Source organism: Zalophus californianus, chromosome X (genome assembly GCF_009762305.2).
Source record: "Zalophus californianus isolate mZalCal1 chromosome X, mZalCal1.pri.v2, whole genome shotgun sequence".
Classification (NCBI taxonomy): domain Eukaryota; kingdom Metazoa; phylum Chordata; class Mammalia; order Carnivora; family Otariidae; genus Zalophus; species Zalophus californianus.
The window spans coordinates 99,282,182-99,298,418 of record NC_045612.1 but is presented as its reverse complement, the minus strand read 5'-3'; the positions used below and the strand labels follow the sequence as shown (position 1 = coordinate 99,298,418).

General features: G+C 42.6%; 1 protein-coding gene across 1 annotated transcript in view; it reads right to left on the bottom strand.

Annotated features, from left to right (window-relative positions):
* Positions 1 to 5,221, bottom strand: part of TMEM47 (transmembrane protein 47) — a 29,193-nt gene extending 23,972 nt beyond the window's left edge. Inside the window, exon 1 of the mRNA XM_027608816.2 lies at positions 4,462 to 5,221. Coding sequence (XP_027464617.1) covers positions 4,462 to 4,687 — 226 coding nt within the window. The 5' untranslated portion in view covers positions 4,688 to 5,221. The remainder of the gene's footprint in view (positions 1 to 4,461) is intronic.
* Positions 5,222 to 16,237: the final 11,016 nt, after the last annotated feature.

Below are 16,237 nucleotides of genomic sequence, written 5' to 3'. Positions count from 1 at the left end.
CTTTTCACTAATACATCTAGTAGTACTGGATGTACCTTTGGTCCCACTAAGTAGTCTTACCATTAACAGAAACTTGAAAGAAATTCCTAAAATATATTCCTGAAGCAGGCAAAATCTATTGCCTAAGATATGCTTTTGTTTGCTTTGGTTTTATTGTGAAATGTTTTATGAAAGGCCAGGATTCTCACACACCCATCAAATCCCTTTGCTGACAAAGACTGATCTAAATGGTTCCCTGGAAATTACAATCATTCTATAAATGTGAGCTAAAGAGGAATTATATCTGCCCACAAATTAAAACATCCTTTGTAAAAGTCAATCTTGGGAGCTTGAAAATCTTAGGAGATGGTAAAAGAAAAGATCGTGAAATAAGTTATACTTGGTTTTCTCCAACTTACTGAGAAAGTTTTGGTGCTGAGTGCTACTCTTTGTATAATTTTCCACCCACCTATGCTGTGTAGGTTAAATAAAACTGCATTTGTTCTACTTAAGTCCTTTTTCAGGAAGCCAGAGGAGGGTCTAACTGTCTGACCTCCAGGCCTGCAGAACTATTTGTAAACACGCATCAGTATCAACTCATTTCGAGCAAGAAGCTGAACCTTTCCTGGAGTAAATCACACTGTGAGGTTTCCCAATGCAATTCTGTTTCCCTATGAAGGTATGGATTCAAATTATGCACGGAGGACATACACCTGAATTCAGAATCACTAAACCTCAGATTTTCTAAGATTTGAAGTTGTTTAGGCAGTTTGGTTTATCTTAAACTACGACCCAAGGTGGGTTTTCTTACAAAACCTGTTGAAGTGGAATTTTCTACTAGTTTTAGGAAAATGAGCTACATAGAAAGCACTCTTAAGAGAACCTCTTGTCAACTGAAAATAATAATATTCACCTGTTATTAGCATACGGCGCGCACGGCCATTTCAAAACTGCCAGTGACTCATGTTACAAATGAAGCTATTTTTAGGACAGTGCACGAATGATGTTAACAATATTCCTTAAAAAAGGCACTATTTGATCAAGTATTTCATGGATAGAAAAGATGCATAGATTCTGTAGATGGAAAGATGAATAAATGCACTTGTTATATCCTAAAATTACTCTTAGTAAAATGCATTCGTTTGGCTATCTGCATGTCTTTGCTTTTTGCTCGGTCAATAAATCACATGGATGTCAAAAAAGGAATCTGCCTTATATGAAACAGCTACATATTTATAAATTTTAAAGCCACCCTAGAGGTTATACAGCACATTTTATGTCAAGTTTAGGGCATCAGCATTCTCTATCCATTGAGCAATCCTATTTGCACTAAGGGCTCTTTTGCAATGGCTATGAAATCTTAACAACTATATGCTAAACAAAAGTTATCAAAACTAAATGTGACTAAGCAAAAGCCAAAAACACAACTACCATTTAAAATAAGCTGATTAAAGATTTATTAAGAGGCTGCGCAAATCAGTAGTGGGGAAACTATCCTTAGAAATTCTGTGGCCGGCAGCCATGGGAGCACCACCTATTCGAAACTTCCTAACAAGCATACTTTATTATTATTATTATTATTTTGTTTCCAATGCGAATGACAGTCTATTGGCCGTTTTTCTCATTTGTCTTTTTGGAAAACTTAGAGCTTTAGATGAATGAATGCCTGGACTGTCCCCCTACACTGAATTGGGACACCAGAGAAAAGCATTACAGTTGACTGGCACCCGGATTACTGGTTCGTACTAGAAGTGCTGACGCAACCTTCAATACACCAGGACACAAAAGGCATGGTTCTGCTTTCGCTTAAAACCATAAAACAGATTATAAGCAGCAAACAACGCATATTTGGTACCAAAATTAAAATGCAGCTTTAAAAATAATGGCTGAGGGGAAAGTTTCCGTAGGAACTGGGCCTAATTAGGACATACTGTCGTCAGTAGAAACATTCCTGAAATTTCCCTTCTGTAAATACAAGCTCATCTCTTCATAGCAGTTTTAATTCTAATTAAGACAAAGGTTTTTAATTAAGCCCCGAAGATCCTGGGGAAGGGCCTTCAGTAAAACTGTCCTTGGTGGCTCCTCCCGAGGTAATTCATTTCAAGAGACAATGAAGTGGATCTCTTAAAATCTTCAGAGAAGACATTTCCCTCTCTGCTTTCTGCTACTCCACACAGCAAACAGACTGAGAAAAGCTGCCTGCCCTCTGGAACAGGCAAGAGAAGCATTGCTCGCTTCAATTCAAGCTTCCCTCTTCATTTCAAAACATTTGTGGATAGAAGCTTCAAGTTCACAGAACATAAAAAGCACATTTTGTAAAGTGGGGGAGATAGAGCAATTTTCCATATTTTGTTTCCTTTCCTCCTGCACCCCCCACCCACCGCCTTGGAGAGGAAAAATGAACTGCTACTACATAAAGAAAGTCAAGAACTTGTTCCAGTTAGCCTCAAACAAAACCATCTCTATGCCTCCCACGTCATTTGCTCACCAACTACACTTTTTCTGGGATGAAAACTATTTTAAGCAAAATAGAACTGAAGCTGATTTTCAGGAACCCAAATAGAAATAAATGCTGTGGTTATGAGTTTCAGCAGAAGGGTAGGCTAACGGGCTTGGGGGAAATAAAATCAAACTGTCCCTGCCTCCAATTTCTACCTCGACGAGACCTCTTATCACTACATTTGCATGAAGCTTGAGTCTCCCTATTTCCTTGCCGGGGGCGGGGGGGGGGTGAGATAAATGGGTATGGAGGCAATTACAGAGAGATTAGCAAACACGGCATACTGCTCTACAAACTCGGGTTGGCTTCTCCCCATTCCCCACATTCCTGGCCAAGAGAAAAGGATACGGGTCTGAAAAGAAAAGAGGAGTAGAGGCTGGTTTCTCTAACCTATCTGAAAAGTCTTTATGCAATCAGGGGGCTATTATTTCAGGAGACAGGAGAAAGGGGCAAAAGATCCCCGTTGCTAAGGAGACATGCTGAAGCTGGCATTCCTACGTAAATTTCCATTTCTATTGGAGAGGGGAAAGAAAAGATATTTTCTCCAAAGTTTATTTGGATCCCCTGGTTACTGAAGAAAGGCATTTTACCAATTTATTTTATCTTTAGTTGTAAACAACCAACCCTGAAAGAATTAAAAGACCTAAATGTTGACCTCCTGCTGCCAACCAGTCCCCTCCACAGTGAATTAAGCAACAAAGACAAACCCCGTCAATGGGAATTTTGCAGCAAAATCAAAGAAGAGGCCTTTTGTAAACAGAAAATCAAATTTATGAAAGAAACTTAACCAAGTGAACTAATCTTTCTTGAAACAAGAAACCAAGACAAAAGTAAATCAGGTTTGTGTGGCATTTGTGCTATTTCAACTTTCTTGGAACTTGAAACGTCTCCAGTAAAGCTTCATAAATAGTCCCAGAGAAGACAAACTGTCACGAAGGAATTTAATCAGTTTCTTAGGGGTACGCGTGGGTAAGTGTAAAATCACGGGCAGGTCCTCTCCCTTCATTCCCCTTTCTCTGCACTGACACCAGCCGCTGAAGAATCAAGATTTAGCGAGGAAAAGGGTTTACTGCAAGAAATCGGAAATTGGCAGATTTCTGCTAACGGCTTAACTGGGACTCAGGGGAAGGCAACTGGGGGTCAAGGAGAGAGTAAAGCCCCCCCGCCTTGGGGCTGGGTAGCCCCAGTGACTACCTTCTTCTCCACCCTCCACCCCATCCGTTTGCAGCTTCCAGTGCTAGCTGAATAAGCCACAACTTTCCAGGCATCTGTGAGTAAGGAGCTCATGGAGAAAAGAAAGGTCTGAAGGAGAGAGGAGGTATTTGGAGAGGAAGAGAAAGAAGGGCAACTCACAACCAACGACGTGTCACCAAAAAAGGAAAGGAAATTACGCCTGTCTCTGTTCCAACTCTCCAGATCCCTCAAAAATTTAAGGAAATAAAACCCAAACCGAAACTCCCTGGGGAAAACCGAGACAAAGTGGAGTAGAGCAGGCAGAAACGTGGGCACCAAGAGGTAAACTCAGGCAAATTCCTCCTTGAGAGAGGAGGGAGAAGAGAGTGGGGAAGACCGAGCAGAGAACCCAGGGCGTCTTGGTGCAGTTGGGGCGGTTTTGCCTGTCTCTTTTTTAACGTGAGTGGGGAAGGCGTTGCATTTTTAACACAGCCCCACGGTTCTCGCCTCAAAGGATATCAGTTACCCCAAACAGCATACGTGTTACTCCAGAGCCCGAGGAATGGCCACGGGAGGACGGAGAGGGCGCGGGACGTCGCATTGGGTTTGGCGACCAGGACCGGGGAGAGACGAGGGCTGGCTATCAGGGAGGCGGCTGTAGCCCAAGGGTCCGCGAAGGGCCAGGATGGAGCGGGGCGGACGAGGGTAGGGGACACGGAAGGTGGGGAGAGAGGCGGTGGCCGTCCGGGCAGCCGCGCACCGGGCAGTCCGGGGTGGGGGGCAGGGGTCGCGGCGCGCCGGGCCCTCACCGCTGCTGAGCGTGGAATCGCAGTGCCAGCTGTCCAAGCTGGCGGGTTTCCGGCAGGACTCCCACAGGGACAGGTAGTACTGGTGGTCGGCCGTGACCCAGGCCGGGCTCAGCACGGCCCCCAGGTCCAGACACAGCGCCAGGAAGATGCACACCAGCCCGACCAGCTTCAGCGGGGTCAGCACCGACACGCGCACCTCCTCCATGCCGCTGCCCGCCGAAGCCATGCCCCGGGCGCCGCAGCCGCCCGCCCCGCCGGAGGCGAGGTCGCCAGGCGGGTCCGGAGAGCGGGGAGCCGGACCTCCTTTGGAAGGAGGCAGCGGAGCCGCCGCGGGCCGCGAAGGTAGGTCTGTGGGGACTACCGGCCGGGGTGGCGGGAAGCGTGGGGGGAAGATCTTCGGCAGCCGCAGCGACGCCTATCCCGCCGCGGACCTTCGCTGCCAGCCCCGCGCCGAGCTCTGCCGGCGCCCGCTCCGCCCCGGCGCGGCCAGGCTAGCTCCGCCCCGGCCCCTCCCCGGGCTGCGGGAGGCGGTGCCGAGCGGGGAGGGGCGGTGGGTCCGCACCCGGGCGGCGTCAAGCTCCGGCTCCCGGCGCTAGAGGCTAGCACCAACCCCGCCCCTTGCCAGTGCGTGAAGCGGGTCTCTCTTCTCTGACCCCTGTGCGTGGCGCGCTCGGAACGAGTTGTCTCCTCCACAGTGACCGGCACGCGCGGAGCCCAGAGCGAGCCCTTCGCCCGGGACGGGCTGCGCGGGGCAGTTCCTTGTAGCAGCTTGGTCTCCGGCCCCGCCTCTGGCCTCTCTCGCTCCGGGGTCGCCTCGCTTCCCACCCCCACCCTCCGCTGTCACGTGGGTTTCCTTTTCTTAGCGAGCCTGGGTGGGTCCTTTTCTGGAAGGCGTCAGCTGTGGAATCATAGGTTTCTTGGGCTGTGGCCGTTCTAGCAAAGAGCAGTACTCTCTGTGGGTCTCTCTGATGTAAACCCTCCCCGCCGCCCCCCCCCCCACCAGCCAATTCCTCCTCCCGGGGGGATTTGGAGGAAGGAGAAGAGTGACAAAAGGCATAGTCCTCTTTTCAAACCCAGGACGGACTCAGTCTCGGACCCAGGAACCCCGCAGTTTTTCCTTTTTCCCAACTTTCCCCCAATCCTGCCGCCGCTTCTGTTCTCTGGGCTCGCCTCCTTTTGCGCCCCCTATAAAGGGCAATCCAGGGAACGCAAGCGCTAAAATGTGTATGAGAGCTCCTGCAAAATATGAAGTAAACCTTACTTGGCTTCTCTGGGGCTCTGTTCTTTGATAGCGCGTTGACTTAAACCTTTATTCATTCGGCTTTGCACTATGCCAGGTTAGATCTGAATTCCTCCCAGGGCATTAACTTACTCTTGTGCCCCGCAAGACCTAGTCCAGGGCCTGGCATAGGAAATGTGGCATATTTTTAAGTAATTAATCTACGCACATTTATTGAGCACCTACTGTGCACTCCAAGCTGAAGATTCAGCCCAATATGACCTAGCGTTTGTTCTTAAGGAGATTCACTCACTCTTTTGTTTGTTTTCCTATCTGTGAGGTATAAACACCCCTTGAAATTGACTTTGTGGTTCTGTAATTGACTAGTGCAGCTTGCGCTTGGCCGATTGTCTATTGTATCTCTTTGACTACTTTCCATTTTTCCTATAAAAGAAGCAATTTATTGAATAGATCATTGGGGATGGGGACGTTCCCAGATCTTTCACCATCTGGAAAATTTGGTAGAAACCCAAAATAGTGGTTCAGATCTGAAAAATGAAAGAAATTCCTCCTCTTTTTTTATGGAAACACTGTCCTCAGCACTGCAGGATTTCACACTTTTTGTTGATAACAATTTCTTTCCTTGTAACCACATCTTTCCATAGAGCTGACCACATTTTGACTGAAGCAACATTTTGAATGGAAGAAACAATCCAGTTAGTGTCAAATGCCTTGAGAATAAGAATCAACCCAATGTGAAATAAAAACCCATGTTTTTTTTTTTACATTTGGAAATTAGGAAATTGGCAACTTCCCCCTTACCTCTCAATTATGATATGTACTGCCCCTTACAAAGGAATACCTAGACCACTCTGAGCTCCTTAAACTCTAACTTCCAATAAGCTTCTTGGTCTCCCAACTTTCCAAGGAGAAAGAAGCCTAAAGCGCTTCTCTTTGAAAACGAATGGAACACTGAAAAATTAAAAACCGGGATGATTAACAGGGATGACCAGGACTGTGGTATTTTTCTTTTACCTGGATTTATGTTCGTGGGTTTAAAATGTACATTTGAAAATAACATTTAAGAAAATTTCTTGACTATGCCTCAAAGTTATAATCTTTTTTCTCCAAGTTTTATAACCTGCCTTTAATAAGTTTTATTTCCAGTCAGCCAATATTTTTCTTTATCTTTGTTTCCTCTAATTTGAGTTTCCTTCCTTCTCCACTTCCACCCTAGCTGCTCTGTGCCCCCTCCCCCCCCCCAACACACTCATTTTGCTTTGTTTTTCTGGCTTGTTCTCAACTGCTTACTTGAGTGAATCCATCTTTCTTTATACTACCTACAAAATTTTCTCTGTACTGTCTCCAAAATTAGAAAAATAAGCCATTTTTAACTACAAACTCCCCAATTCTGAAATACTCCATTCCTCTGTTAATCATTTTTAGAATTTGCACAACATAATATAGATCTACCATCCTTAATCCTCACTTTTAAAATATGAAAACCTTTCAAGACAAAGTATTTTGTTGTCGTTGTTCTCATAAGTTTGTAGCAAGCTCATTTGGTGGAAAAAACAATTCCATACTGATGTGAGGCTATTTGTGCTCGCTTCGGCAGCACATATACTGATGTGAGGCTATTTATGGTTTTGGTTTATCTCTACTTAGCATGAATAAATATGCAGCCACTGAACCTGTTGGGTATTGCCTAAATTTACAGTATATTCACCAGAGTATCCTTTTTTTAAAAACAGATTTTATTTATTTATTTATTTATTTATTTGACACACACACACAGAGAGAGAGAGAGGGAGGGAGAGCAAGCCCAAGCAGGGAGAGTGGAAGGCTGAGGGAGAGGGAGAAGCAGACTCCCCGCTAAGCAGGGGGCTGGATGTAGGGCAGGATCCTAGGATCATGACCTGAGCTGGAGGCAGTTCCTTAACCGACTGACCCACCTAGGCATCCCTGCACTAGAGTAGAGCTACCCTATGACCCAGCAATTGCACTACTGGGTATTTATCCCAAAGATACAGATGTAGTGAAAAGAAGGGGCACATGCACCCCAGTGTTCATAGCAGCAAAGCCATAATAGCCAAACTGTGAAAAGAGCTGAGATGCCCTTTGACAGATGAATGAATGAAGAAGATGTGGTCCATATATACAATGGAATATTATTCAGCCATCAGAAAGGATGAATACCCACCATTTGCATCGACATGGGTGGAACTGGAGGGGATTATGCTAAGTGAAATAAGTCAAGAAGAGAAAGACAATTATTGTATGGTTTCACTCATATGTGGAACATAAGGAATACCATGGAGGACATTAGGAGAAGGAAGGGAAAAATGAAGGGGGGAATCAGAGGGGGAGACGAACCGTGAGAGACTATGGACTCCGAGAAACAAACTGAGGGTTTCGGGGGGGGTGGGGGGATGGGTTGGCCTGGTGATGGATATTAAGGAGGGAACATACTGCATGGAGCACTGGGTGTTATACAAAAACAATGAATCGTGGAACACTACATCAAAAACTAATGATGTATGGTGACTAACATAATTAAAAAAAATAAAAAAGTATCCTTTAAAAATTTGAAAAAGTCTGAATTCCTCAACACAGCTAGCCCAAAAAGTTTTACCTAAGGAATGGTGGACTTACATTTACCCTAAAGATGGAAAAAGTAGTGTGGAGGATTCCAACAATTAGTAAACATTGAATGAAAACTACAAAACCAAGTTAACTGATGAAGTGGGATAGGAAGTGACAACTAAGGAGTGTGTGTGTGTGTGTGTGTGTGTGTGTGTGTGTGTGTGTGTGTAGGAGGGAGGTAGAAATGAGGATTGAAATGGACTTATATCTGAGAAATGATATGGACCTACATTGAGCTGTGAAGAAAGAGTTCCTAGCTCAAAAGAATTTACTTTAAATCTCTTAAAAGCAATGACTTAGTTGGCCCTGTACTATATAGTGTCACACAAAGGCCAGAGGTCCCCTCTTTTCCCTGAGCCTAGCCTGGGACACCATGGCACTGTGATCACCCCTCTCCCTGGGCCTCAGGGGGGCAAAGACTAGAGGCCCTAACTCTATCCCATGGTATAGGAGCTCCATGAAAATTGGAGTCACGGAACTCCTATGTGTGACTCTGTGTGAGAGGTATAGCCAGGGAAAGGCAGGGAGGAGTCATTCCCTAGGCCCTGAAGTAAAAGAAAAGATGAGCCCCATGCTTGAATCAGGCCAGAAAAATGGGGCAGCAATGTGAGAGGTGAGGTCAGATGGAAGAGATTGGGAAGTTCATTAGAAAAATAGAAAAGTGTCATGGTGGGAGGTTGGAAGAGATGGGGAGGAGGAGCCCATTCCAGACGTTAAATGTGTCTTCAGAGCATAAAGAGGAATAAATGTCATGTTGTCTGCTCAGTCTGTCAGCAAAGGCACATCTCTGCATTTGCTTGGCATTTGAAATATACAACTACTAATGTACAGCTACTGAGGCTCTTTTGGCACTGGGATCTCATCCAGATGTGGCATACCGGTTACACCTATCTGCTCTGAGAGAGGAAGAAATAGAAAGGAGGAGAAAGTGATGAAGCAATCATTAAAAGATTAGAAATACACACCAACTGTTTTTCCAGTGTCACAGAAAATAATGTTGGCAAAATATTTTAAAAATCAGAAACAAAGTGTACTTCGGTGGTTTATTCGCTTTACTCTAATTCCATTCTTGACTTCCATGCCAGAAGGATTCTGATGGGAGTGAAACCATGATATAATGAGGCCCGCCTGCTATTTATGATAATTAATAAGGTCCAAGAGAGTTCCAGGTTATGGTGTATTCTGTATTGCATTATTCAGATTTCTTGTTGCATTGCGGCAAAGTTCTTGGCTTAGAGTTATCACAAAAAGTCATTACTAATAATTGCTATTTCTGCTTTTTAAAAAACAACATTGATGAAGATAAAGAATTACACATCCCCAAAATCTAAGTTCCATCATTTGCTAATGTCTTTTCCAATTTAAAAGTGTATGATATTGTTGAATTAGTTAGCTTTAAGTCAATAATAACGCATTTGCTATTCACATTATGTGTTGATGTTTTGATTTCAACTTAATTGTTGTTTCATAGTGGTACCTGTGACCATAATAATTTACTTGTCCACAGATAAGGGAAATACATCTTAGAAGTGAAAGCACAAGAGGCCATTGGAGTTGAAGGATGATTAGTTTTAAAATAAATGTTTGTTGTAATGAAAGAAACATGAATCAGATGCCCAGGAGGTAAGAATACATGGAAAATTAGAATATTCCCAGTGGGACTACGTCTAAATTCCTTTTCCATCTTTTTCAAGCATCTCTTTCCTTAACAGCAATCACTTATAGGCACAAAAGTTCCTCCATATTTATATTTTATTTGTATTCACTTTTAGCTTTATGGATAAATGAACAGGTGTAAGCACTTTAAGCACCTCATGACTGCATTTTTATAGGTTTTGCTTCTTTCTTTGTTTCTACAACTACAAGTTGAAGCCCTTGGTTACTCTAAAGCAAGAAGCAAGTGCATGCCTACCAACATATTCTCGTTCTGGCAGAATTTCATTTATCCTTGGCCCCCACCAACATGGTACATCAATTCTACATCTCTCCTGGCGTGCCCCATGCTGGAGGACTAAACTGAAAATGGAACCCTGGAAGCCTCAGAGGTGGTTTCCCTGAATAGTTGAATACTTTGGTAAGCCGAGCAGGTTTAGCATATGCTTGACGGAACTTGAAGGGAATGAGTGTTGAATTATGATTTCGGTGTTGACTTAAATGCAAGCCAAGTGAAGTTAGAGTAGAGACGGAATCATTGTCATCAGGAATCACCCTGGGAAATTGCTCACCCTTTCCATCGCTCTCTTTGGAGCTTGTTAGCTGAGCTTCCTCTGTAACTTTAGATTTCGGGCTAAAGTCAACTCTGCGTGCTTTGGGATTTTTCACGGAGACCTTTTACCCTTGGACGTTTGAATGAAGACACTTGAGACTGATGGGAAAATTCTAAGAGATGCCTGCTTAGGAATCCCCCCTTCCCAAATTGGTCTGCAACAGTGTCAGTTTCTCATCTCAAAAATAGTTTCATCCGTGATGATTTGCACTGTTGCATTATTTGCCATGTGTCTATTTTTTGTAGTATAGACAGTCTCAAAATTGTTGTAGCTGGGAGCGCTTCCCAAGTCTTTTCCTGATAGAGACAATATCTATAGTGTAAGAAAGTTCTCTTTCATTAGAAAGTGCAGATCCCTCTTCTTCTCTGTGGCCTGAAGGACTCACATTTGCAATTGGGAAAAAATGAACCCCACTTTTGTAAATCTCAAGTATAGTGTTGGCTCGAAGTTAATTGAAGGTAAGGCTGAAATTTAAAAAATGATCAAGTAGAAAGGGTACCTGGAGCAATTTATACTCATACTTCCAAGAAGAAGAATGCAGCTAAGCTATTTCTCTCTGGAATTTCCAAAAGGTGGTCTTAAATGTCAGCCATGCTAGGGGATTGCGGCTAGTGGAAAACAGATCCTCTTAGGAATTGTATTTCAGTGTAGCTCTCACCTCTAGATTTCACCTTTTAAAATTTGTCTCTGAAGTGACTAAGTAGTACTGCGTGATTTGTCAGCAGTCTGTCAAAATTCAAAATGTCAGCTCATTCAGGTTCAAACAAATATAGGTGGAGATATCAGAACAATATGAAGATCGTTGCTTTTTGTCATTCTCTGAATCATTTCTTTCAACTTTTCCTTAGCCTACCTTTTCCGGTGCCCCCTCTCCGCCCCCCCCCCCCACTCCGCCCCACATACACTCTTTTAAGTTTCTTGGTCTTCAGCAAGCAAGAATCGGAATTGCTTTTGATTTAGCCAGACCAAGGTTAAGATACTCACTCTGGAACCTACTGTCTATATGGATTTGGACATACCATGAACCTCAGTTCCCTCTTTTATAAAATGGGGTGATACCTATGTCATTGAGTTGTAAGAATTAATGAGGTGATTTATATAAATGTATAATGTCTGCCATATGGTAAGCACTCATCATAATTATTATATTATTATAATCCAGATGTCAGCTAGGGCCTTCTGGTCCCTGGGAGATTGAGATAAACTTTATTTGAATCTCTAATTTTATGATCCTTTAGAGCCCCAAATCCTTTCCTCAGTCCTTGCTTCTGTTCTTCTCTGTATCTGGTTCTGCATCTAGTGGAATGCTTAATTATACCCCTAACCAAGCTAGTTGCAAATGCCAGCTTATTCACCAATCACCAGGAAAAATACATCAAATAGCACTGCTGTATATAGTTTTGAATTATTAACCTTTTGGACTACTTGAGAAGTCACAAGTAAGCGGTGCTACACTACGAAGAGTAAAGCCCTCCTTGTCCCACCTGCCTCATCAGATCCGCATCTACCCCACATCTCTGTCGGTCCCATCCCTCCCTCTTCTCTCCATCTGTGCATTCAGTAGATTCCATCCCCAGTGCTCTCAATCCTTGCTACTCAAAGTGTGGTCCAAGGATGCCACCAGGGCTGGAGTCACCGGGGAGTTCACTAGAAACGCAGAGCCCTGACCTCTCCCCAAACCTACTGAATCAGAGTCTGTAGTTTAACGGGATCCATAGTGATTTGTGCACAAGTTCAAGTTTGAGAAACATCTGATCTACATCATCTCAGGCCTCTCAGGGCTCAACTTCTACTACAAGCGGAGGTATCAAAGCAGCTGCTAAGCAAATGAAAATTCACCACCTTATGCCCTACCCTTCAACACATTACCTGCTGCCCAGGTGAATGGTGTTTCTTTCATGTCCACTTCTCAGCAGGCTCTTATTGTCACTGTGTTTGGTGCCACTGGCAATGATTAGTCAGCGTTGTGGACCTTAACTGGCATCAGTGTATTCTAGACTCAGTAGTTCCAAACCATGTTGTCTCACTTACGAGAGCTATAATTCTCAGTTCAGTCCCAAGATTCTGATGATGTGTTAATTGACTAATGAAGATAAATGTTGGTCCCTCTTCAGGTACAACTTAAAAAACAACTTCTATGACTGAGGAACACTAAGAGTGACCCCTGGCTTCTTGCGAATTCACTCTGAGACATTTATGCAGCTGCACGATACGTAAATAAATTGCTAGGCACCTAGAAGTAAAAGGCAGAAGTTCAATTATCCAAGTCATCTGAAAGTATAGCACAGAACAAAGTACAACAGGGCAGCTAATCCCCACTGATAAAGACCATCAAATACAGAGAATCACAGGCTTGGAAATGATATCTCTAGGTAAAGTAAGAGGATGAAGCTGCATTGTTGTGGTTTTAAACCCTGGCCACTTTGACATTTGCTCTCCAGACTCCTTTTAAGTTCCTTATCTTTAGCCAACACAGTTATTAGATCTTAGAAACTCTCACCCTGTCTTCTTAATTGACAAATCGACAAACAAAAAATGGCACGCCAGTGAATAGTGTTGAGAAGAGAAACCGCCCATGGAAGCAAAAGTAAGTGAAAGATGGCATGTGCGAAAATTGATCCAGGGCACGCGGTGTCTAGAGAGAGTGGGTACAGGATTTTCGGCATGCTTGAGAGAACGAAATCGGCAGACAAGTAAAATTTACTTAAGAAACTATAAAAGCCCAATTATATATGAGTAGTTGGCAGTTAGGAGAAAAAATAGAAAATAAATAAAAGTTATTGATTACGAGAGTTGCCAATTATGACCGAAAGATGGGCAGGTAACCCTCACAGGGACTGATTTTTCATAGCTGGTGGAGAATCGGGGTGATTGACACCACCATTCTGTGTTTTGACACCATTGCCCTACCGTGAACTAAGTGAAGCTGTGATTTCTGATAACCCTGTACTATTTCTTGACAAGATATAACCAATTTTGATGAAGCAAGACAGATAAAGCAGATCGGTAGGCATAGTCAGAGAAGTACATTTTTCCAATATATTCTTCTGTTCAATGTCTATTGCAAGTTTTCTCAAAATGTTTGGAATATCTTTACCAGTTTGCTATCACTTTCATTTCAATCTCTGGACACTTCTTTGGTCATACGTTTTAATACTTTGTGTGCACCCAGGAGGGAGAGCATGTATTTTGCGTGTGTTGTGCATGCTTTGGTGTTTCTGTTTTTTTTTTTTTTTTTTAACTTTGACTCAACTGATGTATGCTACTGTTGTTCATGGCTTTTCTGGAGTACATTTCTCTCTAAGGGAAACAAGCTTCCTTTTAGAAGAAAAACCAAATCTGGTTTTCATTCTTTGCTCAAGTTTCTGAGGGCAGGATTAAGGAATATAAGAAAAAATAAATATATTAAATTTGTGCTTTGGAGTCAGCAAAACTAAAATAGAAATTATCTTAAAGCGCGTGGTTTTAATTATTGATAGGGCTGCTGCAAAAGACTCTCAGCTATCCCATGCTTCTTCATTCTACTTTCATTATCCTATCCTTTTAAATTCATCGTGTGAGGATTTTTGATGTTTACTTCCATTCTCTAAATCCAGTGAAAGAAACAGAAAAAGAAAGAAGTAAAAACAATCAAAAGACATTTCTAAAGTATGTGTACATGACTTGCTTTTTCCCATTTAAAAAATCTTACTCCTCTTTATTCCTTCTTCTGCTGTTGTCATATTTAGTCTCTCACATGATCCACATCCTGACTTTTTTGGGGAATAAGCAAGCAGTGAATCACATTGTCTGAAACCACACACACACACACACACACACACACACACACACACACACACACACACACGGACGCACACACAGCATGCATGGCTCATACTGTATTATTTATATGACATCCAATCCTTGTTAATATCCTTGTCTCTCCCCAGGAAATATGTAGAACTATCTTTCCCTGAAGTATAGTCAAATTTCACTTGGATATGAGCAATTTCACTGAACTGAAAACTCTGCATATTTGGGGATAATGTTCCTACTGCTGTTTTACTGAATATGGGGCTGTTTTTGCCATTACCAAGCCAGATTCATGCCAACTAACAAGTCATCAAACCCAAATTTAGGAGACCAGCTAACTGTTTTAAAGGAACAACCAGCCAAAATATTAAAAATCAGGAGTGTCCTGCAAAATCCAGACATGCGATTGTGGAATCTGTGGTACAAAATATTCACTCTGTCCTTGATCTCTCTTCTTGTTCAGACTTTACTGTTTAAGCCAAGCATTTGAGTGGCTTTTTCACCGCTCCATTTTTCCTTCACTCTTCCGAATGGCTTTCCAACCATGCCCGAGTTTCTCATCATATCTGCTAATGTTGCAATGCTTAGTCTTGTAAGGTGTTTCTTGCCTTCCTATCATCGCTTCTGGGAACTATCAGAAGTGTCAGATAGTAGATTACGTGCAGAAATGAAAATAGTTTTGGTGGCAATCATTAATAGTGCTTTAAACAGAAAGAGATCAGAAGTTGAGATATTAGTCTAGACTGGGTTAGAGTTGACTGTACTCTGAATAATTTATTTGACAATGACTCCATTAGAAGAAAAAGTATGGAAAAGCATTATATAGAAAAAAAATGCAAAGGCTGTTTGGAAACAGCTAAGATGTGTGGATACTAAAGAATGAGAAGTTGGAAATGATTCCACCATTTATGGGTAACAGGTCTGTTTGAAAAAACATGATTCAAAAGGCAATTTCCAGAAAGAAGAATGGTGGTTGCCAGGGGCTAGGGGGAAGGGAGGAATAGGGAGTTATTGTTTAATGGGTTTAGAGTTTCAGTTTTACAAGATGAAAAGAGTTTTGGAGATCAATAGTGGTGATGGTAGCACAACATTATAAATGCATTTAATTCCACTGAACTGTACACATAAAAATGGTTAAAACAGTAAATTTTATGTTATGTGTTTTTTACCACAATAAAAAACACAGGAAGCAAAAAGGCAACTTAATTTTTTTCTTCCTCCAAGGTCTCTTTAAACATTTTTAGTGCGGGATAATCTTCCTCCACTCTTTATTGATATCTCTTACAGAGCTCATGGGTGTCTGCTCACTTTCAGAGAGTCCCATGGTTACTTTAGGTGGCAAATACAATCTCAATTCAGCGATTATAATGTCCAGCTGCAGTATAGTAATTGAAACTCCAAATTTTAGTTAGCATTTAAACTTCTCTGTAGCTCAGGCTTAATTCCGGTTGGACATATAAAGCTACTCTTTTTTTTTTTTTAAAGGAATGCTGCGTCTATTATAGGTCTATTTTTATGCCATTGATCAGGCTGAGGGGGTTAAGAGATATGGAACTGGTCCTACTTTATATTCTTTGTAAATCTAGTAATTGGAAGAGGGAGTCTCTGTCACCCTCACTCTGGCATCCCAGTATCTGTTCTCTTTGGCACCTTATTTAAATTTGAGGCAAGTTCAATTATAAGACCCTGTGACAATGTTTTGTCATGTCTGGCCAGGAGGTTGAGAAAGAGAAAGGATACTGTGGCTATGTCTCAAATGGTTCGTCCAGGACTGCCACAGAATTGAATGTCGTGGCACACTTGTATTAATGACCCAGAGTATGAGAGATGTGAGTGGCTCCAAATCGGATTT